This window comes from Ictalurus furcatus, chromosome 4 (assembly GCF_023375685.1).
Source record: "Ictalurus furcatus strain D&B chromosome 4, Billie_1.0, whole genome shotgun sequence".
NCBI classification, from domain to species: domain Eukaryota; kingdom Metazoa; phylum Chordata; class Actinopteri; order Siluriformes; family Ictaluridae; genus Ictalurus; species Ictalurus furcatus.
In genome coordinates this window covers 10162368-10190197 of record NC_071258.1, presented here as the reverse complement: position 1 = coordinate 10190197, position 27830 = coordinate 10162368, and the positions used below count along the sequence as shown (strand labels likewise).

Here is a 27830-nt window from a genome sequence, read left to right as displayed (position 1 = left end):
GTTTAAGTTCTGAGTGAATACACAAACTTTAACGTCTATGTTTCAAATTAAAGGAAAAGCCCACCATGAAATATGAAATGTTTTTATTGAAATATTTGCTATATGCTTATTAATTTTGATCAGTCCTATATTATTACTCCTGGGAAGTGGTTTACTGCATTGATGTCACAGGTGGACATTACTAGTGCAGTTGAACAATGGTGTTCAATAGGAAAAATATTTAACAATCATAAACATGAAGGATAAAACAGAAAAGCTTCTTTTCTCACATACCATTTCCAGCCATTTTTAACGATGATAATGACAAATCAAACATAGCAGTAGTGGAAACACAAAATCCCAGAAATGCAATGCAGCTATACAACACAGCTGTGCAGTGTTATAGCAGATTCAGATTCTGCTTGGCTATTTAGTGATATACGAGATGACAGACATGATGGTGTTGATGGTAGTATTAACATGCAAGTTGAAGCTTTGGAACCTGATCTGTTTGTGCTGAGTCTACAGATGAAGAGATAGGAGAGCTGGACAGAGTGAAAGACTACAGCAGTTGAGATGAAGCAAGGACTAATGATGCCTTCAAGTCCTCCTTTAAAGTTCAGAGGATACAATGTGGTGGGGAAAAAAAAGGAATGGCAAGAGAACACTTTATTGATCATCAACTGTACAGAACAGTTAACATGCAAAATTACCGCTTAAATCTGACTGCTGCAGGGATCCTCCCCAAAGTCTAGAAAATTTATTGGGGCTCATTCCTTGATTTGTAATAATGCCATTGTGGTGGCATTCAAGCGCACGCACATTTTAATTACATTTCAGACAGGACTTTAATGCACCATAAACCCCCACTGTTACCACTCTCAGCAGGTGGTTGAATGGAATTGTGGTTAATGTAGGAAACTGTTAACCAAAATTAAAATAGACCATCCTGTCAATGAAAAAGTTTAAATGCAAAAAAACAACTTAGAATTTCATTACAAAATAACACTCAGATGCCACTAAAGATCATATTAATTATGAAGTTTAATATGCAAGTTGGTCAGAGTGGATTTTTCCCCCTCCGTTAAATCACTACTCAAAATTTGCCCTGCTAGAGAAATATATTCAACATTTAAGGGGCTGCATGACACAAAGTTGTGTTTGGGTGCTGCGTTGCATCGTGCCACCAAACAGACAAGCATTGAAGTGTTCATGTATCAGGCAAAACAAAAGAATTGGACAGACAATGAGCTAGGCATCAGTTAACAATAGTCACGAGAGAGGGCATACCAGAGGTTACTGGCTACACCTTCCTCTGATTAAGACTGGCATGTTTAATCCAGTCTTACCTGGCATGAAATATCTTGCAACAGTCTGCCTCTTAGAGTTTCATAGCACACAAACCTGAAAATCAAGACATTTTCAATAAATCGTACTTGAACAACTATTTCTGCTTTTCTTTGCTTCTCTTGTATCTGTTACATATGACAGACAAACCAGGGTAAGGGTTACTTATGTTTTTATTATTAGAAAATCCAAGATATAGCCTACACTCAGATGCATTCTTTTCAACAAATTCACATTAAAGATTATTAGCAAACATACAACTGATTGAGATGACAGCAGCCAGTGATGTACAAAACACCACAAAATGACGTACATATTTATATTAGACAGATGTTACATTAGGATAGATATACATTTACATTAGATAGATGGCACAGCAATGCCAGCATTTAATATTCATACACATTTTGATTCATTCATACTTTTTTGCTTCATCATTTCAGTTTGTGTAATTGAAATGGAGAGTAAAATACACTGAAGCATCAAAAAGTCATCACGTTTAAAAAAAAAAACAAAAAACAACACAAAAAAAAAAAACAAACAAAAAAGGTATAAAATCTACACCTTCTAGCAGAAAGTGGATGTTGGCAAAACTACAAAAAAGTTATCCTTTTTTCCTTTCAATACAATTAACGTTTTTTTTTTTTTAAATGTTTAATTAACTGTTTTTTTTTTTTTTTTTTTTTTTTAAAAACAGTACAGATCAGGAATCTTAGTTCAATAAAACTTTTTAAAGCAGTAACACACTACACAGGACCATATAATTGCATGTACAAACAGTATAATGCACGTGGGGGGGGGGGGTATACTATGTACTACATGGAACCTTAAAGATAATATTCAACGAATGTTTAAATATATAGTCCAATACCATGTGTTAATCTTCTCAAGGTGCTGATCCACTGCTGATGCATATCACCTAGCACAGTCAAAAAGAAAAAAAAAGGGGGGGGGGGGAGGAAGAGGGAAAAAAAAAAAAAAAAAAAAAAAAAAAGGGTGTCTGGCATATCTCTCATACCATTCTACTTCTAAGAAATCCCATTTATTAACCAGCCTGCAATGACTTGGCAGAACATCATTCACAAAAGCATATATGCCCCCAAAAACATCAAGTTAGTTATGTGATATTTGTCTGAAACATGCTCAATTGCATTAACTATACTGTGCCAGAAGTTTACAGACTCCATTGTTTTTCCCTCATTGAATTAGCATGTCAGTACTTTGAATTTCCTTCAAGGAAATGATAAACACTTAAATTGCACAATGTGTTAGTCAGTCAGAGCAATCTCTTCACACACGACTGTCCATGAGTCGTTATAAATAATTATGCCATTGTACTTCTTCAGAAGATATCTACACTAGCCCGGGTAATTTAAAAAAAAAGCAAATGGCTATAATGGCTTTAGATCCTATTCATTCACAGTAAAGCACTTCAAACAGCCACATTATGAGGAAAACAAAACAGGATGAACGGACAATAAAATTAGGCACGCTACGTGATTTCAGTTTTTCCATTAAATGAGATAAACGCCCAAAAACAATTCCCTCATAACATCAACCCGATTCCACTCCTCTAACCCGAAACCATTTGGGACGCAACTCTGCAACACAGCAGGATTCAGTGCTCTCACGCTTTTGAGGCTAGAAAGCTCCAGACTCGCTTTGTGTAACCTCTTCTATAGTGTGTGCTGAATTGAAGAGAGGTGTTTAATCTTGCAGCCCTGATGAGGAGGAAGGATAAGAAGTTCCTGTCCTGGACTGGAGAACATCTCCTTACCACTGTTGGAACACAGAAAAACAAGCTAGTCACACAAGCAGTACAGATGACTGGTGACTTTTAAACACGCTCTATACAATCAAAGTGATAATGTTATGATAATGATACTGATAATGACAGTTACGTTTGTCACAGAAGTTCCACAACAATATATTAACTATAAACAGATAAAAATTATGATGTTATTAAATTTCTGTGGTTTAAGAGGATTAAACTTCAGCACATGCCATTATAGGAAAATAATCAAATTCAGAGTGATAACTACATCACACAAAACTCTAAAGCTTATGAATCGAATGTGCATACTGAACATGGCATGAGCGTCTCCCTCCACTCCCCATGACTTTACTTGCCGCATGAGGAGTGCTTTTTTTATTTTTATATAGCTAAATAATAGTGCACTTTGGGGTTGCTCGATTGGGCTGTAATTGCTCTAACTAACATTTTTGTGTTTTTGGAGAGAACTCAGAACACCACAACACAACTTGCCCGCCCCTTTTCCTGCACTCCAAAACACAGATAACTCAGCATTATGTGCTTCACACACGATTTCAAATTATTAAATAAAACCAATTATTTAATTGCTTAGTTTATTTATTCAATTTATGGGTTCAACAAATTCATCCACACCTACTGTGACTCACTGTACAGTGTATTTAACAGATGAGCTGTGCAGTGTCTCTTACCTGACTCAGGTGGGTTTGGCAGCCAGCTGCAAAGCTCCACCCAAGTGTAGTGACTCCACATACGTCAGGGCACTCTGCATTGAGGTTAAGCAGTAGCCCTCCTCTCCAATCAAATAACTGAGGAAAGCATTTCACAAATCCTTTAAAACTGATCTAAAATATCTCACGACGAAACCACTATACTACCACAACATTAGTCTAGATACTACAAACTGATACAAAGCTTTTCACATAATACCACTTTCCTAACAGATTGTATGCATGTACAGGTGGTTGAGTGATGCTGCCGGATAATAAGATGAATGGAGACATTTTAAATAAAGAGTCTAGTAACAGTTGAACTCCCAACACCTCTAGGCGAAATGCTAAGACCAGGAACAAAATGTCAAACTTGTAATTTAAATAAACAAAACTGCTACAATCTGAACTAATAATTAAAGTTTGAATAATTAAGAGGAGTCACATGAGGTCTTTTCTAGCATACAGCACACACTGAGCTCCAACTGCTCTGTCCTCAGATATTTCCAAACCACTAAGTTACACAAACAGTGAAAGGAATTTTATTTGTATTTTATAGAAAGGGACAAAGGCAAACCAGTGTGTGATGGAAATTCCCTCATCACTGCCAACCTAACCAGGCTGTAAAAAAAAAAAAAAAAAAAGGGTGGCTTTTACGCAGATAAACAGAGCTCTTGGCTGTGGTCTCAGAAGGCACGCAATGGCACCCTAGCACCCAAGAGTGGGGTCAAGATGAAATCCAGCAGAACAAGCACTCAGGAGATAACACTACAGGACTGAATCATTTTGCAATCAGCAGCACTAAGGGGGAATTCTAAGACCATATAATTTAATGCCATTTCTCTACTAAGTTGCTATTGTTAAAAGTGCTTTAATGTTACCAAGGCATACTACATCTTGTAGATTAGAGAAGGATGAGTGGGTGCTGAATTTCAGGAACTCACCCCTCATGGATGAACTCTTCCAGTGCAGCACATTCAGAGACGAGTTGAGGCAGTTCACTGCGCAAGGCCACGTACGATAAAATGGGCAGCAGATCATCTGCTCCACTGTGAAACAAAAAAAAAAAAAAAAAAAAAAAAAAAAAAAAAAAAAGAGAGCAAGAAAAAAAATCTGATCATTCTTTCTATTGAATAGGGATGCTCCGATCGATCGGCCGACAATTGTTATCGGCCGATGATCACATTCTATGACTCGACCGTCAGTCTCTAGATTTGGCAGATCTCACAAACTGATCACAATTTGATGACATACGATGACGTAACACTTTAGCGCTGCAGTCATGCCATCACCAGTGTGGAATTATTACGAGGTCTCAAGAAACAATGAAAATTTGCCAATTGCTGTGTATTTTTAAATGCCTATTAAAATGCTTATTGTAAAATGAATTGTGTTTATTTATTTGATTCTCAAATAAAACAATCTACAACTTTACTGTAAATAATATAACAAAGGCAACATCTGAAAAAAGGTCCAACAGTGACCGTCAACAGAAAGCTTACATATCACTTACATAAGGTTTCAACGATTGGGATGACAAGAAATCGGTAATTGGTATCAGCTGCAAAAATCCTGATCGGAGCATCCTTACTAATGAACAGTATTACTTCATACTTTCTCATGTCTAGAGGCAACAATATTGCTTGGTATTTCAGATTATACGTTCATGCAAAGTGCAAATCCCTCCAAGTCATAACTTTTTCAGCAAAAATACACAAGCATTCACATGCTCTATGGGCCGAGTAGTGCTTGCGTGAGAAAGTACCTGGGTGTCCCCTTTCTTGCTGGCTCATAGGACACCGGATAGCTTTCAGCTAAGCAAGTGTGCGGTGGACATAGAAACAAGCTTCACATAGTGGAGCCATGCCAAAATAGCTGTAGTTCCAAGCCTATAGAATTATAATTTAATATCCAGTAACATCCACGTTCAGTTTCAGGTCTTGCCTGAATGACTAAATGTGATCATAGTTTAGACTGAAGTGGATCATGGAGGAATAGTTGAACTTTGCAGAACATGATGATTTTGCCAAAATACATAAAGATGCATTCATGCGTCAATAATCCTACAGACACGCAAGATGAAGAAAAAGAATGAAAGTTTACAGCATGGTGAAAAGGTCCTCAGGTAAGGGGGTGGAATGTTACGCAGGGAAAAAATCTTATGCAGTGCAACTCAGACAATGAGCCATGAGATCCCCTCTTCATTTTAAAGGCAAAAAAAAGAATGGACATAATGCAACAACTACTGATCAAGAGGAAAACTGAAGCTGTTCAAATTAGTGATAGTCTATAATAAACAGACAAAAAAGAAAACGAGACAATGCAATAGAACGAGAAAGGGTTGGAATACTTTAATTGTTCCTGTGCAGACATGCATGAGCAAATTCATAAGCCCTAACTGTCAGGCACAACCTAGACTGAAATTACAAAAAAGGCTAGAAAAAGGCCAACAAACTGCTCCAATCCCTACTACCACTTCACAATCATATTTATCATTACAACTTTGTTATAAAGCACAAAAAAAAAAAATCCCTTGAACATTTTCAATGAATCCAAACCATATTCATTACAGGCCAAAAACCAAACACAGCTCTGGGAATATGACATTTCTAACTGAGTACTAAATAAAACTGATTTCAAACAGGACACAAACACCCACACACTTCCAATACAATGAATCCAAATTGGCCACTAGATTCTGGAAATCTGCAAAATACACCATTGTTGACAAACCGACACGAACATTTCTATGACCCAAATACCTTTAAAGATCCATAAGGAAACTGCAAAAAACCACAAAACAAAATAACAGAAAAACATATCTACATTTATATATACACACACAGACCCATTGTCCATTTTACTAGGCACATGAGTACAGCTGCTCATTTATGCAGTTATCCAATCAGCCAATCATGTGGCAGCAGTGCAATACAAAATATCATGCAGATACAGGCTAAGAGCTTCAGTTAATGTTCTCATCAAACAGCAGAATTATATAAAAAAGTGATCTCTGTGACTTTGATTGTGGCATGGTATTTGGTACCAGATGGGCTGGTTTGTGTATTTCAGAAACTGCTGATCTCCTGGGAATTTCATACACAGCAGTCTCTATAGTTTGCACAGACTGGGGCGAAAAACAAAAACACTGAGTGAGCAGCAGTTCAGTGGGTGGAAATAACCCCCTCTCCCATTCTGATGTAAAAATTAAAAGATGTTCTTGACTTGTATCTGCATGATTTTTTGAATTGTGCCACATGATTGGCTGAATAGATAAGTGCAGGAATGTGCAAGTGCACAGGTGTTCCTAATAAAGTGGACGGTGAGTGTGTGTATAGAAAGCTGCAGTTCCTGTGTATGGAGTGGTGATGGCTGAAGTTGTTTCACTTAACAGGATGCTTGAGTGAGCTCTCCGTTACTGTCCTGATTACAAGTGTATTCAATAAAAACATTAAAAATCCCAATGACACAGCAGAGCAGCTTGTGTGAGCTGCTTAGATTTAATGAACTGATATCACTCCACTAATCTCTTGCACGCAAAGACTCCTTTCAGCAGCCAACCAAGCAAATTCCAGTGTATGTGGGGAAAAAAATATCAGTTAGGGTTCAGTTAGGAGGGGGGAAGAGAAGGAGAGGGAGGGGGGGGGAAAACAAAACAAAAAACAAACAAAAAAAAAACCCCACACAGTATTGTTTGAAGCATTTTGGCCACTGTAGTGTCCAGTCTATACCATAACTAGCTAACAAACATCATTTCATAATTTAGCACATATTTATTCAGTTAATGCAGATTAGTCATGAATATTTTAACCAAAAGAGACTTAAAATGTATATCCCTAACATACGCTACTAATTTCTATCACTTTTCAATCTCTAAACAGCTTTAACTTCTTCATTTCAGATCTCTAGATGCTCGCACTACTATCTAGGGCAATTAAGGACAATTTTTTGGCTGTACTAGTGAATGATGTAATCATGTTTAGAAAATATATCAACTTTAATACTCTTATTATAACGGACTAAATAAAAAGTAGTTCTTGTCCTCCAATTTTAGGTAAATTATTTCATATAGTTACATTTGACTTCCTCCTTTTTCCCTGGCAGGTAATTGACTAATCCTCAGAACCTTCTTCCAAGAACACTGTCACTTTCCCGTGACATCATATCAAGGCCTGTGTATGGTCCAGACAGCATGACCCACATAGCACGCTAACCGGTTCAGAGCACCCCACTGAGGGCCTAGGGCTGAGATGGCCCTCCTGCTATGCTTTGGCCTCTGTGGGGTCTGATGAAATCTGACAGATTGCCAACGGGACACGCAAGAGGTCGCCTATTCGACTCAAAAACCTCCAAACCAACTTCCTCACATCAATTTCCAACTTTTGTTTTAATGCAAGGAAAAGGAATGAAAGCAATTAGAGAGCAAGCTGAGCAGCTACTTGTGCAAAAGTCAGACTTGGCCTACTTACATGGCTGCCGTTTTTGGTGATGGATCATTCTCTTGAAGGACATGGTAATGCTCAGCACAGGCACAAATGAGTCTTAAGGTTCTCACTGAAGTGGAAAACAACAAAAAAATGGTTTCAGTCAAATTCAATGTTTGCTTGATGTGGTCCATGAAAGTAGAATCTTATTATTCCCCCAATAAAACAAAAGCTATAAAGGAGTGATAATTAGATAAGTTAATTACCCATTTACTACTACTTGTTTTATTGTGACAGGAGATCTCACCTATGCATTCTAGCTTCTTTTGAGGACAGCAGTCTTTACACAGGAGTTTTAGTTCCTGTACTGCACACTCGTATGGGTAGGAACCATGCAGAACAGCAGGGTCTTTGGGGAACAGTTTGTCTGCTACACCAACATCACCAGGTGAGGCATTATGGTACAGGAGAACACTGCTCTCAAAAGCCAGCTCTCGATCTCGGTGCACCTTCCTAAAGTGCACAGGTACAAACTAAATACAGTTTTGTACAAATACAATGAAACTGAAGGATATAAAGGATTTTTGTTGGCCCTTAGAAGGACAACTTGTAGTATACAAGTTTCAAAAAAAGTTTACAAGTTATTGATGGCATACCAGGATCTATGACTTATATTCACAAATCCTAGTATATTTGATATAGAGATGTTCTTAGACCATTTTTAATAGTGTCTTTGACATTAAAAAATGTTTTCAAAATGACATTATTATTCTATAGTTTAATGGTTTGCATTACAGGCTCTCAGCCCTGCTCCTGGTGTAACCGATCCTGCAAATTGTAATGTTTTCCGTGCCCTAATACATCCACTTCAGAAAGTCAGAAAGGGCTGTTATTTAACTGATTAGTTGAATCACGCAGGTTAGGAGCAGGAAAAATACTAAAATGTGAAGGACATGGGGTGCACCACGACCAGGGTTTGGAAACTCTGGTTTATATTATTGGTTTAAATGACATTCAGAGTGAATTCCTTTGCCTCTAGCTTAAGAGCACCATCTATTGTTTAGACTGAACAAACTCACACTGAAATGAACCTGAAGAGATTCTCTTTTCAGTTGAATCATCAACTTTTGCAAATTTTCCAAAGGTATTTGCAAAACCAATTGAGCATTTTTAGAACCTTATCTGACAGATTTGCTTTCTTTTCCAACTCCTGTATGCTCTGCTGAGTCTGCTGTCTTGGCACACATGGTATTTAATTCTTTCAACAGCAGACCAGTGTGCTGCTCCTTACTGTTATAAAAATGTTCATTTCAAAAGAAACATTTCAAGACCAGGCAGGTTCACTTAAAGAACCTAGATGAACCTGCCGTATTGATCTTATTCCACTAGACTCCTGGAGTGCACCCAATTCCCCGCATTTTCTCTGCTATAACTCGCATGACTCAATCACCTCATAAGAGACTTGCCAAGTTGCTTGTTTGCAAAATGCTGTCTAAACCCACACATACTTTGTGTGTTAGACAAGAGCTGTCGCTGCTCTGTGTATTTATTTAAACCCTGCACACTGCTACCCAACTTCAATTATTCTGTGTTATCTATTTAGATTTAATTAGGCTGGGGGAAAAGAATCATGTTAATGGACTAAACTGCTTACCAGTGTATTTGTGCAACATTTACTAGTGATCAATATTTAGGATCCAGCTGTAGTTGCCACTACAGGTAAACAGAATTTGATCCCTATAATCACACCTCTAACTAATAAATATTTACTGTCTGTAATGGCATGTGTGCTACAAAATGGAATACCTAAAGAGTGCCAGTAGAGGGCCCCATATTGGGGTGAAGAAGACCTCCTCTATGCATGCTACACACTGGTCTTTGGAGCTTGCAGTGTTGAGACATTCAAAAGAAAGCAGACACAGAGACAGCAGACGATCTAAAGCAGAGAAAAACTAAGACATTAATTCAGATAGTCATCAGACACAATCAGGATTTTCAAATAAAAGCTTTTTCAGTGACACCTTATTTAAACATTTATGTTTGCTTACCAATGGCATTGTGGATGTCTTTTACTGTGGCTTTCAGGTGTTCTTTCAAAGCTCGTTCCTCCAGGTCCTGAACGTGGGCGTCCATGTCACTGTGGGTCAAGTCAAAGGTTAAATCAGAGACTGTGTCTTCTGCACAAGCTGAAGCCCAGCCCAGCTGGGTCATGTACTGCTCCAGATCCTCAAAAGAGTTCTCCCGGTCTGGAGGGACCGGGGTCAGGAGCTCTTCTGAATCCATTTTAGATGCCGTGTTGTTAGCATTGAGGTCGGGGAGTGGCGAGAGGGAGATAGAGGCGTCTGACAGGCTGTGGCTTAGGCCAGGCTTGCGCAGACTCGGCGGACTCTGAGGGAGCAGCAGGTTCTGCGCACTGTGTGAAAGTTTTAAATGCACAGAGTGGCCAGGCGTTGGGCTTGGAGGAACAGTTTGGCTTATTATGGGGTACAGCCTGTTATACACTTGATACTGGAGCTTCTTCAATAGCTTCACAACAGGATGGTCTGGACAACTTGGAAATAAAAATAAAAGGGTCTGATTTGTTACATGTAACATGGTAACTGCTGTCATGGCCAAGATAAATACATAACCTTCAAAATATTATATTTGTACAGGAAAAAGGAAGCAAAGCAAGCTGCATCCTTTTGCTCTAAATAAAATGAGCATATTTGAGCTTTTCATACCTAAGAAGATAGGTGACCAGACCTGAAACCAAAGTTGCATCATTTGGATTCTTCTTTAGGTTAGCTTTCCATACTTTAGGCCAATCCTAAATAATCACAAACAATTTAAAATATAAACGGTCTGCATCAAAACAGTAAATTGCCCAATTTAAACATATTCAGAGAACTTGACACTTAATCACCATACACTTACATGATCTTGTTCATATTCCAATATATTTGCATACAGAATCCTCTGCTCCTGCTCCTCAGGTGTCATAATTGCAGAACAAGAAAACTTCCTGTAATGAAAATCATACAACTTAGTAGAACTTTTTCAAAATCCAGTTGGAAGCAATCTTCACAATCACAGTTATTGTTTTTTTTTTTTTTTTAAATAAAAATTAAAAAAAAGTAAAGAAGCCCACGAAATGTCAGCTCACATTGGATAACAACTTACTGGTAAAATTTGTTACAATTTCTTGAAATGTCAAGTACCCTTAAGGTAAGGCCTGATGTTTTTAAAGTAATTCCAGAAAAACTTTTGCCCTAACCTGGTAAGTGTGTTATACCCTCCATCCACATTAACTCAGTGAAAGAAATATGAAAAGAAAAGTCACGTTCAGCAAAAGTTTGCTGCAGAGAGTAGCACTATTGTGATGTACAAGTTAGAGGTGTACTTCAGAAAGACAAGAGGCCAGGCAGATTTTAGGCTCATGCGTTAGACTGAATATAAAAGTTTGCAGGATAAACAAGAGATAATATTTGCAGTAAGATTTAGTACAAATCTTTTAAAAAGTCTTTAAACTAAAGTGGATATGAAAATGCATAAGGTTTGCAGATAAAGTCTATTTTACAACAAAAGTGACAAGCCTCAACTGCTCCACAACACATTTTATTTACCACCACACACTACCCTTGCATGAAGCATTACGTTTCATTCAGTGGTTTAGTAAAAAAACAAAACATAACATGCAAATACATTTATCCGTCAGTACATTTATTCATACTGTGTTCACAAGTTTGCTAATTCAATTAGATTTTCTCTCCTAAACTCAGTTAAGGTTGAATTTTAACTGACACCAGAGTGTGTGCTGCTAGAGAAAGGCTACAGGCTGAAATAAGCTCACACAGAGTTTAATATTTCTGATAATTATTTTAGAATAACATCAAAGTCAAACACAAGCACATTTCCTGCCACCGCTACCAGGCAGAAACTTTAATAACAATGATCTTAGATCATGCCATATTAAAAAAAAAGAAGACATTTCTAACACACTCTAACAGTTAATGAAGAGCTGTTCATTAACTTCTGGATATTCTGAGAAAAGTGAATTCTGTTACAATGTTCTACCTTAATTTTTTAATCACCATCACAGCAGATGTTTTACCCAATCACATGCATTTATGTAGATTATTTATCTGAAGGCAGCTTGTATGATCTGAGACTAGCTACAGGGCAAAAGAAATTAGATCAGTACAGGGAGAGTTTTAACATATGTTCACAGATTTTTCATTTCATTTACCCTCACTGGTCTAATTAGTGAACCAATGACAAAAGTATGTTTGAATGTTTCAAGTTGAAGTCAATGCCGCCAGTCAAAAGTGGTAATGCTATGAGTCACTATGAAACAACACCACTTCAAACTGTCTTATTTATAGGCAGGAACTAAGCTCTATTCAATTATTTTGTACTATTAGTTCCTTATGCAGACCTTTGTAAGCAAGGAATTTTATATACCTGGACCATCACAAATTAGTAGAAGAGATCTAATATTAATCATTAATCATTGGAGTCCAAGATGAGAAAGCTCACCTGTTGGCTTGCTCCTGCAGCCTGAGCCTTCTCTCTTCCATCTTCCTTTGGAGCTATAGTTATTCAGGAAATCTTCTACAGTTGTTGTGACAAATTCAGACAAAAATTCTGTATAGTGTTTCATAGTACACAAAGTAAGTTGCTGTTGGGTCCTCTGAAATTGTTAAATACTATATGCGCATTTCAGGCGTTGGCTAAATTAATTTCTCCTTTAGTTTGATCCACTTCCTTATAATCAGTCCATACAGGATTTTTTTTGTGATTGTTGCAGCCAAAAACGCTTGATTTTGTTGCCTTTTTTTCTTCAAAATTTGAGATGCTATTTTCGGAGATTTTAGCGCATTTTTGCAGAAAACTACTTGAACTGACGAAATTGCATGAAATTATTTTGCACGGTCTTTCACAGTGATATCTGTTGGCAAATGAGACCTTTTAGCTGTACTCATGCTCAACACACATGAATCGAAGGGGGCTTTGACTGAATATGCGTTGTGATGACATCACATGATACGCCTTAGCCAGAATCTGTGGAAAAGCTGTAGTAATTTTGAAAAATTGCAAGCTCCTGAGAATATTACAGCGTTTCCTTAATTTTGGGTTACTTTCTGTGATTGCAAAATCTTGGAGGGACTGTATAATCCCATACTTGTATATAGCATTTTATCTGCAACAATTCAGGCAAGTTAAATTTTACTTGAGAACATAACAGTGCTCTGTGTTTTTTCATTATGATGATGTTGATGTCCTACTTCCAGCATTTCAACATCTAATATTTTTCTTCCAGCCAAGTCAACAAGTTTGACATCAAATGCCAAACATAGAACGATATTCTTTTGGAGGTGCTGTAAATAGTCAGAGCACTGATGAATCACATGAGTTCCTGACAAAATATTTAGAGACAAATGTACATTCCAACAAGGATAATTAATAAGTTATCAAATATTTTCATATAGTCATGACGCACCAGTACACACAGTCACTAGACAAATGATTAAATACAACTACATTGAAGAGACAAAATAATTCAAATATAAATTTCTATGTCAACATTGATCTCAAATCCTCTTATATAAAAAAAGATTATACATTTGGATTTTTGGGTGTGTCTGCAGTCTGACACACACATAAATAAAGGATACAGCATCTTGTCTGGCTCTGGCTATAATCAGGTTCTCCATCATTTGTCTCTGAAGAGAGAGAGTCTGATTTGGGAGAGAAAAAAAAAACAGACATTAGAAACAGATCATTTAGGCAGTCCACTAATATCAGATAATAAAAGAAGTCTATAAGTAAAAAAGGCTGCACAGGTTCAGCAAAACAATGATGGTGTAAAAATACTAGACTGTCAACTTGAGTACGTCAGCATCAATCAAACCAATCAATCACAATCAAATCAAACCAAACCAATCAAGGTATGGGGTTTTGTAAACATGAACCGTTGCAGTTAGCAGATCCTATGTTGATGCTTCATGCTATTTACATGAAAAGAAATATTAAAAATTTTGGTTTTTTTTTTTTAAATTCCCTTTTCCCGCTCTGGTCTCAGTAGTGAAGTATTGACATGGCATGTTTAGAAAGTGTACTGGACAGGGAAGTATGCATTTATTCTCTGCTTCAAGTTCACATCAGAGGTCTAATCTGTTCAGAGTCACATGAAGCGCTGCTACAAAAAAACCCCAACATTGACACTTTATAAAATATAACATTTTATTTATAGACATGAATGAATCAGTAATGACTACCGTAATTTCCGGACTATAAGCCGCTACTTTTTTCACACGCTTTGAACACTGCGGCTTAAACAATGATGCGGCTAATTTATGGATTTTTACGGGCTAACGAGCTTCATGCCGCCAAAATATTTAGCCTCGTCACATCAGACCAATGAAATTACCGAACAGGTCACAGTCGACCAATGAAACTGTTCGAATTAAATCAAACGCACTCACACTAAATTCTTCAGATCAGTCATTTTGCGCTTCATGCACACACCCTCATCATGGAAAACACACGAAGAAATGCATATGATGCAGCTTTCAAGTTAAAGGCGATCGATCTGGCTGTCGAAGAAGGAAATAGCATGCGAAGAGCAACTTTTGCTCAAGTCTGCCAGTGGATCCTAACAGCGTGGAGCAGTGTCAAAAAATCTATCGCCAGCGGGTTTCGAAAGGCTGGACTGCTGTGTGATGAAGAGGACAGCACGAGCTCAAGGGCGAATTTGCCTCAAGACGTAAGTGACATTGAGAGCGACAACAAAAGAGAGACTGAGGAAATGTGACGAAGTACCGGTAATTCTGAGGCTGTTCAATTCCGACACTGAAGAAGACGCCTTTAGTGGTTTTAGTGCGCAGGAGGAAGATGAAGATAGCGATCAATGACTTTTCCTGGTAGGCAACTGTATTGTTTATTTTTTAACCAGCCGTGTTATAGGCACTGTTCGGAATAAAGCTTTACGGTACGTATTTAATTAAAAGTTTAAAAAAATCTCTGTGTAACATCTTTCTGTGTACATATCTCATGTTTACAACGTGGACACCTGCGGCTTATAGACAAGTGCGGCCTATATATGTACAAAAATTTTTTTCTTTTTAAAGTTAGTGGGTGCGGCTTATGTTCAGGTGCGCTCAATAGTCCGAAAATTACGGTAAGCATTAAAAGTTAACTGTTGCCATTCAGTCAAGTTTATTGCTTATGCAGACTTTTTTAAGCAATTTAATTTTTAATTTTTGAATACCCATAAATTAATACAGCAAAAAAAATAATAAAATTTTAATTAAATCATTTTTTGAAATCCCTACTGATTCAGTCATGTCTGGACTAAGAACAGAAGACAGCTTCAGCCTTGTGCTGCTTATGTGGACTTAGCTCTATAACCATTTCTAAAACTGTAAGCATTCAGAATTTTGACATTTACATTTAGCAGACACTTTTATCCACTTACAAATAAGGAAATACAAGCAAAGCGATATATCAAGCGGAGAACAATACAAGTAGTGCTACCATACAAGATTTATAATTGAGTTCTAGAGAAGCAAAGTATGCAGAGTAGAGGTGTAAGAGCCAGAGTAGGGTTGGCATTTTAGATGAAAATATAAGACATATATAATCCTAGACAACTAAAATTCTATTTCAAATTCAATTCACTTCAAACACTAGACGGTGCAATGCATCCAGTTAAGTATTTTGCTGAATGGCGATTTAAAAAGCAGGGCCCATGTGTGCATCAGGTAAGGTATACACAAATAACTATGAAAAGAGTGATCGGAAATGCCTTTATATTTACACAATTTAATTTTGCCAAGTTACTTGTTTGCAAAATGCTGTCGAAACCCACGCAATTACCTTTTAGAGGCTCTCCAATGTATAAACTGGAAAAATAAAGTGACCTACCATACTCTTAACCTGAACCACGCTGATGAGAAGCGGTCAAATGATTACAAACTAGCCTGGCTAAAACATACCTCTTAGGCTATTTAACACAAACAGGTCGAAGATTGAATTTAAACTAATTAAAACCTGAGAAAATGACTCAAAGATATAATACCTTCAGAAACCCTTTGAATTTTGTCCAGTACGTAGGAACACCTAGTGCAGTTTGGCCGCGTCTTCGAAACATTTTCAGATGCGTTGTGAAGTAAAACGTTGGTTTTAAACTTAATTTCCTACAGATAAAGCTAAACTATATTAGTAGCACTTCATTAAAACTACAGCGGTGCAAATAAAACTCAGACTAGCTAGACACCCGCCTGCGCGGTAAGACACACTTCCCCCAACACACACACGGACAGAGTATTTATCGATCTGTCCACTGAGTGGATCAACGGCGCAATCGATACTAAAAACAAAGGCGTCACCTGAACAAGACCCGCGCGCTCATTAGCATACAGAAACAGTCAAGCCTGTGACCCTGCCTTAGGGACCGTCTCTAAAGTTACATACGACATTGGTATACACGTTTCTAACTTCAATAGCATTTGAAGAGAATGACTTACAGTCATAAAACCAACTGTAAAGTGTTCATGTAGGTGTCAGCTATGAAGCACACCTTTTAGACTTTTGATATTTAATTAAAAAACAAACAAACTATCAAATCATACGTAAAAATTGTGATGTTTTTATACCATCTGGACTCATACACAAAACATACCATAATTTAAAGCTCAATAGAATGTGAAGAGAATGACTTACAGTCACAAAACAAACTGTAAAGTGTTCATGTTGGGGTCAGCTATAATGTACACCTTTTAGTTTTTTTCTATATGTATATTTAATAAAATAAACTAGCAAATCATAAGTAAACAGTGCCATGTATTTCACTACCAAATGGGCTCATACACAAAATATACCATAATTTAAAGCTCAATAGCATTTCAAGGGAATGACTTACAGTCACAAAACCAACTCTAAAGTGTTCATGTTGGTGTCAGGTATGATGCACACCTTTTAGATTTTTAACCCTACAATGCATGAACCAAAAAAACCTACACGAACCAACATTTTTGGTAATTGAGCTGATATTTTTGTAAGCTGTATAGGGAACTGTGTAGTTTAATTTGTTTATGTACATTTTTAGACAGATTGTGCATGAGAGCCAAAGGAATTCAAAATTATTTACATAAGCAGCACTTCCAGTCAACCTTTTGAGCCCTTTTGAACTGCTTGTCTGACATAGAAAGGCATGCCACATGGAACCACCTCTTGCAGTGGTGACATTCAATCTGAAAAAAGATAACAATAATCTTATCAAATTGCTCAGTAACCAATTAGTTTCTCACCCACTCACTCGCTCACTTGCTCTCTCTCTTGCTCTCTCACTCGCTCGCTCTCCACACACAGTTCCCTATACAGTTTATTTATTTATTTATTTTTTAAAACACTCATTTACCAAACATGTCAGTTGAGTCAACAAGGCAATTATGTAGTGGCCAGCTGACAGACATAAAATGCACAAAACAAATAAACATGTATGAAATATTAAAATATTTGTGCATCATCAGTTATTTTAATTATTTCATTAATAGGACTTTTTTTTTTGGAAGAAAAAGAAAACCATTAATTCCAAAAAGGGTCATTTTGACCGCCCTTTATGCATTCGTGTAGGTTTTTTGGTTCATGCATTGTAAGGTTAAATATCAAAAATCTAAAAGTTGTGCATCATACCTGACACCTACATTAACACTTTACAGTTGGTTTTGTGATTCCAAGTCATTCTCTTCAAATGCTATTGAAGTTAGAAACATGTATACCAATGTCATATGTAACTTTAGAGAAAAGTCCAATGTCAAGCCAACTTTATAACAGTCCCTGTGCTAACATGGCTACAAAAACACAAAGCTAGCACACTGCAGTTCAATATGCTATACAGGATCCTGTTTTTCTTTATTTGTATTTATTACTGTTTGTTGACATCAAAAACGGATTTAGCATCTCCTTCCCTCCGACAAGAGTGTGAATTATGGCAGGTTTGGTCATCTCACCCTTCTAAATAATTAACTCCCAAAGAAAGTAAAGACAAAGGGTTGGGGCATCGTGTGTGTATGTTATACTTGACTAGAGCAGACAACATAATTTTATTATTAAAAACTTAACTATTTTTCTCAGACGTGTCAGAAAGACATGCTTGACATCTACACCTCACCGTGCGAATGAAACTACCCCAAGCGTTCTGTTTTCTAAAATAATATAAATGAAATACAATTGAGCCAATCAGAAAAAAAGAACACAACTCCATGAGCCAATCACAACACAGTGCCAAGAGCCAATCAGAAAAAAAAACACAACTCCTTGAGCCAATCAGAACACAGCATGCAATTTCCCAGAGGCTCTTCTGAGTGAAATGGAGAGTCTTTGCTAACTTTAGGGTTTGTAGAAACATATTTATTATAAATCAGATGTTTACTTTCTATTTTGTGGCTATTGACAGGTCATCAGTACTGATGCTGAACATGGTTGAAGGTGATACTCTGAGCTAAATATTTTTTCCTGTAATGGGCTGTATGACTGAGGGGAGAGTGAGTGTGTATCCATCACTAAGTTTACACTTTTGGGTTCTGAGAAGTTTTGAGATAAAAAGCCAGGAATTGCAGAGAGGTGAACTGACAAACACAACACACAGCAAACACTGTCAGGTGATTTGGAAGTAATTATTGGGAGAAAAAAAAAAGCAGACTTAAATCACAGTTACTTATTTTAAAAGTATGCACATTTTTTTATGTAATTGATGTGGGATTATTCTCTTTACAGTAGGCGTTTATGGTGTGAATCACTTAATACCAATTTTGCAAAAAAACAACAACAACAACAATTTTTTTTGTAATAGTTCCTCCTGACTATAATATGTGCTTTGTAATGTGTGTATCTGGGCTAACAGACATAACATTTAAATAATGGAGAAAATATAATTTGTGTTAGACTTCAGTTCATGGACCTACACAGCACAGACTTATTAACATAATCAAATTATTCAAATATTAGGCTCATTATTCAAATGTGTACAATAATATTATAGCTGTTTATTCCTGAACTTTGCAACAACAGAACACATTAGGCCCAAATTAACTTTTAAAGTTGACAATATTTGTATCATTTAGGACACCTTATTTCTGAGTTGGATTTTGAAATGGACACATACTTTTGGCCATATTCTGTATATGAGCTCAATAATAAATATAACAACTTCTAAGAGCTTGTTCAAAGCAAGGGGGGTGGTGACATATTGAAAATGTCCGCTGTTTGTGTGGCACATTGCGATAAACAACAAGCATCAATTCTAAAGGTCATGTAATGTTTTGTCATTTAGGTGTGTAACGTTGTATATTCGGTTCCTTTCTTTTTTCCTCATTTGTAAGTCGCTTTGGATAAAAGCATCTGCTAAATGAATAACTGTAAATGTATTAAAGACTTGTGGAATAAGTCAGTTAGACAGGCAGGTGAGCATACTCCACTGGTGGGTATGAAATTGAGGGTGAGGACATGTGCATGTATGTGAATGGAAGTGTTTAATTAATCAGACACCTCCAACTGAGATAAAAATGGAGACTGGAAGGAGAACTGCTTGAGAAGATGTATTTACCAGTGATGTTTTCTGTGTGGCCTGACCGGGGGCAAGTCGCGCCAGACGTGCCTCATAATTAGCTTTTAGTTTCTGGTTCAGACATGACGCCTCCTCAATAGGTGTTAATTCTCTGTAACACAAAACTGGGGTGTGAGATAAAAATTAGGTTGTGAATAAGGCGTAATGAATATAAATGAGTATGTACCACAGCAGAATCAGCAGATTGTCGTTTCTGATTTGTTCTTCCACTAATGTGTGAGAGAACGTGTCTTCACTCGTGCACATACATTGTTCCCTCGATTTTATAATAACAGATATGCACTTCTTATTCATTCTTTCAAGCTCCAGCAACTACTTTATCCTGGTCAGAGTCGCAGTGGATCCAGTGCCTATCCCAGGAACACCCGGTATGAGGCGGGACACAGACTGAACGGGAAGCCAGCCTATCACAGGGCACCATACGCAATCATTCACACATAGGGACATGTTTTTGGGAAGTGGCAGGAAACCAAAAAACCCAGAGGAAACCCAGACACAGGGAGAACATATGAAACAGCACACAGACAGAAACTAGAACTCTAGACTTCATGTTTTCATACTTAATACAGAAAACTAAGTTCCCTATTACACTATTTCACAATTTCTCCATTTTGGGAATTGCTGATGGCATGTGGAAAAAGTAGGGGCTGATCTTGATGACATTTGGAAATCTATGAAGCCACACTTCATTACATGCATGCTGCATGGATCTATCTTCTATCACAAACCTGATAGCCATGACAAATCAATTTCTCAGGTCAATAGCCAGAGTAAATATCCCCAGGACAAATCTGAGTAGTGTTACAGACCATAAAATAAAAATAGCTAAACAAAGACTAAAAGAGCTCATGCTGATAGTGGAACATGTCCATATCATATCTCTTGGAGATATGAATTTTTACTTTCTTCATTCAAGGTCCATGGACCTCAAATAGAAAAATGTAGAAAAATTACAAAGGGATCAAAGAAAAAGTACTAAAAAAATAGGCATTCTTTCTTAATATTTTATACATAGAGTCAAGTCTTTGATGTTATTACATCATCAATGTGCCAAAAGTTAGTTCTATATGAAATTAGAAAGTTACAAATAAGCCTGTTCAATGATTTACAATGATTTTAATGCCTCTAAAAATAAATCTTTTAAAAATATACATTCATTTATAAACACTGAAAAGGAGGGGATGAAGACATTTTAGAATTGTTAAGAATAATTACAAACATTTAACAGCAAATTAGCTGCTGCTAAAGTTTGTAATTAAATGTAAACACAAGGTAGGTGGTCAACAGTCCAATAAAGGGACTCTGCACCACAACAATTGTTTAGTGGAATGGTTATGAAGCAATGAGTTACTCACTTTTTGTTGTCTTGTGACTCCACAACTTGTAGCTTCTGGAATAGTTCAGGTGGCAGGAAAGGACAGTCTTCCCCCTTACCTTCTGAGAACACTCTGCGATGCTGAGAGTTCTGCTCGATCAGGCATAATTTACTCGAGTCCATCAGTGCTCTATTGAAAGTCCCTAAAAAAGGTACAAGAAATACACATGAATTTCTGTTTTGTAGCATTCAGAAGTATCAGGAGAGCAAAAAATAATGTTCACCTAATGTTTTGGTACTGGTTTGAGGGGTTATCTGTGCAAGTGATGATGCCTGGACTGGGGTTGGAGAAGAATTAGAAACAGAGGTTTGATTTCTCTTTCCTATAAAGGATTTTATTCTCTCTAAGCACTGCTCAGCCAACTTTACCATCTTCCCCACTTCCACTTCCTCCATCTCTCCCCCAGCTGTCAAAGAAAGAATTCAGAGAAAGATTTTTTTTCTAATTTTTTCAGAGAAAAAATTATGTAAATATATCATTAAAAACACTGCAAACCGACATAATCTGACCAAAATATGCACATCAAATACTTCAAAGACAAATGAACGAAACGTCTGAAACAGTATTAATGGATCACAGTCAGTGGTGACATAATTGAATTAATAGTGTTTCCATTTGAGATTCCTTCCAAACCCACATTAAGTGGTTCAAATGTAAGCCCTGTCCCTTCCTGTGTGTGAAATTTGTAATGACTGCTTGTCTGTTTGGTTGATAAACAATTACACTGCCAGTGTCCAAAAGCTGCTGGAGTATGAGAGAATATGAGAAGAAAAAACAAGACGACCCCTTCTTCAATAGTGGCTGAAGCTGAAAGCACAGTTTTATTTATTTTTCTTTAGTAAACTAAAAAATGAACCCATTCAAGTTCCTTTCTGAAAAATCCCCATTTCACCATCATAACCAACACCGAACCGTTTCTTTGATATTTACCTAACTGTATGAATCATATACATGACTACATATGCTCATGATTCATACAGTATGATTTAAAGGTATAATCAGCAATCTAATTTCTTTCTTTTTTCACTAATTCATTCATTCATAGTAACCGCTTTATGTGATGAACTGGTGTCCCATCAGGGTATATTTCTGTTTTGTGGAGTGTTCCCAAGATAGACTGCAGTAGAATTTAGCTAACTTTAACATGATTGACAGACAAGTAGAGAAGCCTCCTTGTCCTCCTTGACTGGTTGGATGTTGGTAGTCCATATAATTGTTTTTTCTCTCGTTTGGGGGGCATGAGGTGTCTGGGGGACACAGAGACCGTAGCTTCTTCTCTGGGCAGATATTCAACTGATTGCCAATGTGTGGAGCTAAATATTAGAAAATGTGTTCTGTCTTAAACATCACCAGCTCAGCCTCACTCACTGCTTTTGGTATTGCAGGAAAATTCTGGCAGGCTGTAGGACAAGATATCAATAGTATTTTTTTTTAAAACCATCACTGTAGAATGTGATCCATTACACATGTTGCTTGGGATACAGGGTGGCTTTATTACAGATAAATATAAAGGGAAGCTTTACAAAATGCTAACATTCTGTGCAAGTAAAGGTATTCTTTTAAACTGGATAACAGTTAAAGCCCTTTCGATAACACTTCAGCACAAGGTCTTACATGAGTATGTATCATTGGATGATTTAACCTGTAACCAGTAAAGACAATGTATTTCATAGAACATGGGAGCCTTTCTTGTCATACATTGGATTAAGTACATCTACTCTTCTACAGACCTGTGCTATGCTTTTTTATATATATATATATATATATATATATATATATATATATATATATATATTATGTATATATGTATATATATATATATATATATATATATATATATATATATATATATATATATATATAAATCTTCAAGTTATTTATTCTTTTCTTTCTTTACACTGTGTAGTTCTTAAGTAACTGTCTGCACACAACTGTCGTTGGGTTTGTTATCCAGGTTGTTCTGTTTGTCTTGTTTATAAAGATTGAAAATGAATAAACACAATGAGGGGGAAAAATCACTAACTCCACCTTTAAATGCTGCATCCTGAAGTAGTGCATGAGAGATGTAGTTGACACTTCTCAAGTATTCACAGTAAGCTTCCTAAAAGAAGAGGAAGAAGACTAAATAAACAATTTGTTTCCTCGAACACATGATTATGACAGTGTAAGGGTGACAATGACTAATTTAGAAACAACAATGGGGGGAAATGTGGCTGGTTTAACTTCATGTATTCAAATGACAATGATTCCCACTAATAACACCATCCACATCCCCACAAACTGCTTTGCCAAACACACATTACATTCTAACAAAATGCAATGTCACTGCAGATAAAGAACAGTCAGACTTGGATACTGTTTAGCATGGAGGCATTCTGACAGTATGTTATTTTGATGTAACGTTACTATCTAGTAGTATTTAATACATGGAAGCAGTTTTTGGACGCAGCCCGTATTTCTTAGTAGAGCTGTAATCTGTTACGAGCCTTCATAATTACCTTAGGTCTGTTACCCGAATCCAACTGAATCGCCACTTTTACGAGTCGCATAGCATTTTGAAGAGGTCTCTGACTAATGTCATTGGCAGGACAGGCCATTGTACATAATTATATTAATTTTAAAACAATGACCTGCGAGCAAAAGCGCAATTTCCCATAATAATACGGCCAATGGACCAGTAAACAAACATTGAAGTGGAGCGACTATAATCAACAAACCCGGAAGTATTCTTTTCAAAATAAAGGTCATCTTTGCCTTACGGATGAACATGAAAGATACTAGTTAAATAACTGTTAAATAGTTATTTTATAGTCTTACTTTCCTTTATTTATGGTTTCACGTGACGTTTTATTCTTCTTCCTAAAATGTCGCTACTTTTGTCTACTCTAACTGCAATGCATTGTACCAAGCCAGACTATTTATGAGCTGTGCAGTCGAGTACATCTACACTATTAGAAAATTTAGAACCCTTGAGGATTTATCTCTGGGGATGCATTAAATGAAGACCTTTAAGATTTCCCACAGATGGACAACCAGAAGGTAGAGACTACATTTCAGTACTCTTTTTTTATTTTATTATTTATAATTTTTCATTTTATAAACATGTCCTGGTTGATTTGCTCTCACCATTTCCCCTTGGCAGAATCCCCAGTATGGGGTCTTAAGGGCCTCCATTACTCTTTTAACTCAGGTGAAATTTGCTGGGTGACCCCTTGGAGGGTCGGGGTAATGAGTGCACATACTACATATAGACTTCAGAAGCAGAACTTTTCCATAAATTGTTGTGATTAGATGCATTTTCAAAAGCTGTTTATAAGCTGTAAGTGTAAGCTTAACCATTAAAAAACCCCAACCTAAAATACTGTGAATAATATTGTGCTCCATGTAGCAAACTATGATGATGTAATTTAATTTGCGTATAATATTATGTACACTTTTCTGGCTGCAACCTTTTGGATCTTGAAATTTGCAGTCTGATTGGCTCCCTGGAACTTTCATGTGATGGTTTACAGCAGAAAAACAAGTTTTTGAACACCACAAAACAATGAAATGTTTGGAGCAACATTTAGTCACTACACTGAAAATGATTAAAGAATTTTGCATGAAGCACTTAGTGGTTAGAAAATGGAATAATCAGAAATGTAAAAAGCTCTAAAATTCTGGCTCCAATAATCGGCCAAAAAATGATTATACACATTTAAATAATGTGCCTAATATATTGAACAGTTGGGTTATGGTCGTAAAACGACTCTGTACTGATGGGGTCTGCAAACTTTTCGGTTAAAGTGCTCCCGATCTGAAAAAAACAAACATTTGAGAACACTATAGCAAGTCTAGAAGCATGGCTTATGAGACTACCTCTATAATAAGAAGATGTTTAGAGGGGTTGCATAAAATTGTTGTTTTTTTTTAAACATCCTGAGTGTGGCATTCCTGAAAGTAACCCACAAAATGCAGCACTTGAACTTCATCAAGCTTCATTGAAACTACAACTGGAATAGCATGCTGTGGTCATGTGAGATCTACATTGTCATCTTGGCAATGGACACCTTGGCATAACTACATCCTACAAGGAAAAGCACATGTGTAGAAGCTGGAGTATGGTTTAGTGCAGGTCTCTTTCTGGCTCTCTCTCTCTCTCTCTCTCTTGCTCTCTCTCTGGTTCTCTCTCTCGCTCTTTCTGGCTCTCTTTTTCCAGTGACCAAAGCTTTGGCAAGTCAGGTATGTGCAGGTGGCGAAACACCAGATATACAGCATGAACCGTAGTTTTCAATTTTGAGTTTACTGACAGTTTAAAGTCTGCAAAACAAGCTAAGGGCACAGGCCACTAAAATTACAAATAATAAATCGCAACTTACCTGGGGGTCCCCCCCCCCTAATTTAATTGGCAGTAGTGGATAAACTGTAATAAAAAATAAAATCTGCATTTTCCAAAAAAATTTGACTGAGTGGAAAATTTGAATGATTGTGTGTAATGTTTATTTTATACAATCCATTGTGCTTGTTTTATGACAGCAAAGGATGCAGATGATTTTGGAAGGCACTGTATATACACATATGCCAGAACAGTTTAATGTATCTTGGCATAGATTCTGGAACTGTATAAAAGGGATGAATGACATTCTTCCGAAAGAAATTCTGAAGAACTTTGTATTGATTTGCAGTGCCTGTTCCTTCTAAGAGGATAAGTGACGCAGGATAAGAGAGCCTCCGGTTTTTGCCTTTAATTATATACCCATCTGTATATAATCTAATATACTGTACAAAGGCATGCATAGGAGATCTGGCATTTCAAAAGACATGCCAACTGCCACTATAATAAAATAAGTCAGGTCTTACAAGTGAAAAGCTTTCAGGCATATGAAAATCAATCCCTTGTCCATGTAGGCAGCTCTGAACTTCAGTCCTGATTATGAATGTTCTGTCACTGTTTATCCACTATTTTCCACAAAAAATGTATGTAGCTTTTGTTGAAAAACTTAAATCATTGCAGTTCATATGGCAGTGCATGCTGCAGAATTGGGCTACAAAAAAGGATTTTATAGAGCTCCCAATCCCAGCCTATTGCTACTCATAAGACCTGTCTTTATTATCAAGTCTGGTCAGGCCTGTTTAAGTTTATGTGTTGGAAAGAAAAGGGGAATAAAATGGACAAACCTATCTGCTAATAATAATAATAAAAAAAGAACTGTTAAAAATAGATCTGACATGCTGACAGAACAAAAAGAGACTGAGGACAGGTTTTAATTTATATTGTTTCAGAAATATGAGAGAGTTTTATGCCAGGGACAGGGGTGAGTTTAGAAATCTTGGGTTTGTGAAACAGTACTAAGTGTGAGCATATTATGAATGAGTCCTGCGACAAGTACGTGACAATCTTTATGATTACAGCAGCAGTTCAACAAACTTTATTTGGAGTCTGTTGGATATACAGTATCCTTCAAAAATATATCACCTTTTGTGTTCTTTATAGCCACAGAACCTGTGTGTTGTTAATATCACAATCCCACCAGATGGCACTCATAGAAAAGGAATTGAGAACTATTTGGAGACCATATAATTTTTATTGTGTTTAATTGAATATGTTGTACTCAACATACGGTACTCTATATTGATTAATGACATTTTAAGATTTTAACTGTCTATTCTGTGATTTCATAGGCCTATTTTACCTGTTGGGTAAAATGTACAGTGCCCACTGATATTGGCACCCTTGGTAAATATGAGCAAAGAAGGCTGTGAAAAAATGTCTTTATTGATCTTTTGTTCAAGAAATTCACACACAAAAAAAACCTCTGCTCTCATGAATATCAAACAATTGCAAACACAACACCGCTCTAAAAAAATATCTCTGTTAAATATAGGTGTGCAGCAATTGCTGCCACCCCTATGAATTCATATGAGAAAAAATATATTTGAAGTATATTCCCATTGATATTTTACATTTTCTTTTAGTACACCTGGGTAACTAGGAACAGGAAATTGTTCAACCATGACTTCCTGTTTCACAGGGGTATACATATGAGGTAACACATGGGGCCAAATTCCCTTAGTCATTCATAACAATGGGTAAAACCAAGGAATATAGCTGTGATGTGCGGCAAAGGGTTGTTGAGCTTCATAAAATGGGAAGTGGCTATAAGAATATAGCACAAGCATTGAAATTGCCCTTTTCCACCATCAGTGCAATAATTAAAAAGTTCCAGTCAACTGGAAATGTTATGAATCAACCTGGAATTGGACTTGTGTCTATATTGTCAACGCTCTCTGAAGAGGATGGTTCAAATGGCCAAAAAATCTCCAAGGATCACAGCTGGAGAATTGCAGAAGTTAGTTCCATCTTGGTGTCAGAAAGTCTCCAAAACTACAATCCGGAGTCTCCTACATCACCACAAGTGGTTTGGAAGGGTTTCAAGAAAAAAGCCTCTACTCTCATCCAAAAATAAACTCAAGCATCTTCAGATTGCCAGACAACTACTGGAACTTCTAATGGGATCGGTTTCTATGGTCAAATAAAACCTAAATAGACCTTTTTGGCAATATGAGTTGCATGTTATGAAACAGTATTTTAGAAATAAAAAGAAATAACAATATGGTATTTCAATTCTGGCG

At 36.8% G+C, this 27830-nt stretch overlaps 1 protein-coding gene across 2 annotated transcripts; it reads right to left on the bottom strand.

The window, feature by feature from the left end:
- Window positions 1–444: 444 nt before the first annotated feature.
- vps9d1 (VPS9 domain containing 1) lies at window positions 445–24267 on the bottom strand. 2 transcript variants are annotated; one of them, XM_053622851.1, is made up of 16 exons: window positions 23717–24266; window positions 23247–23319; window positions 21442–21624; window positions 21198–21360; window positions 19822–19933; window positions 13889–13951; window positions 12750–12802; window positions 11148–11235; window positions 10955–11040; window positions 10280–10782; window positions 10038–10167; window positions 8539–8744; window positions 8277–8361; window positions 4752–4856; window positions 3790–3906; window positions 447–3105 (listed from the first exon to the last, which is right to left on the bottom strand). In XM_053622851.1, the coding sequence occupies exons 1-15, from the start codon at window positions 23813–23815 to the stop codon at window positions 3795–3797; spliced, it is 2061 nt and encodes a 686-aa protein (XP_053478826.1). In that variant the 5' UTR covers window positions 23816–24266; the 3' UTR covers window positions 447–3105; window positions 3790–3794. The 2 variants fall into 2 exon arrangements, with proteins under 2 accessions (XP_053478827.1, XP_053478826.1); XM_053622852.1 differs by lacking the exon at window positions 4752–4856 and having other exon boundaries at window positions 445–3105; window positions 23717–24267.
- Between the last annotated feature and the right edge of the window lie 3563 nt (window positions 24268–27830).

Excerpts from the sequence above, each read along its gene's own strand:
- vps9d1 (XM_053622851.1), bottom strand. The coding sequence starts at position 23,815 with ATGGCCTGTCCTGCCAATGACATTAGTCAGAGACCTCTTCAAAATGCT. Across the intron at positions 23,320-23,716 it reads ATTCGGGTAACAGACCTAAG|GAAGCTTACTGTGAATACTT; the intron begins GTAATTATGAAG and ends CTCTTCTTTTAG. Across the intron at positions 13,952-19,821 it reads CCACACAGAAAACATCACTG|ACTCTCTCTCTTCAGAGACA; the intron begins GTAAATACATCT and ends CTCCCAAATCAG.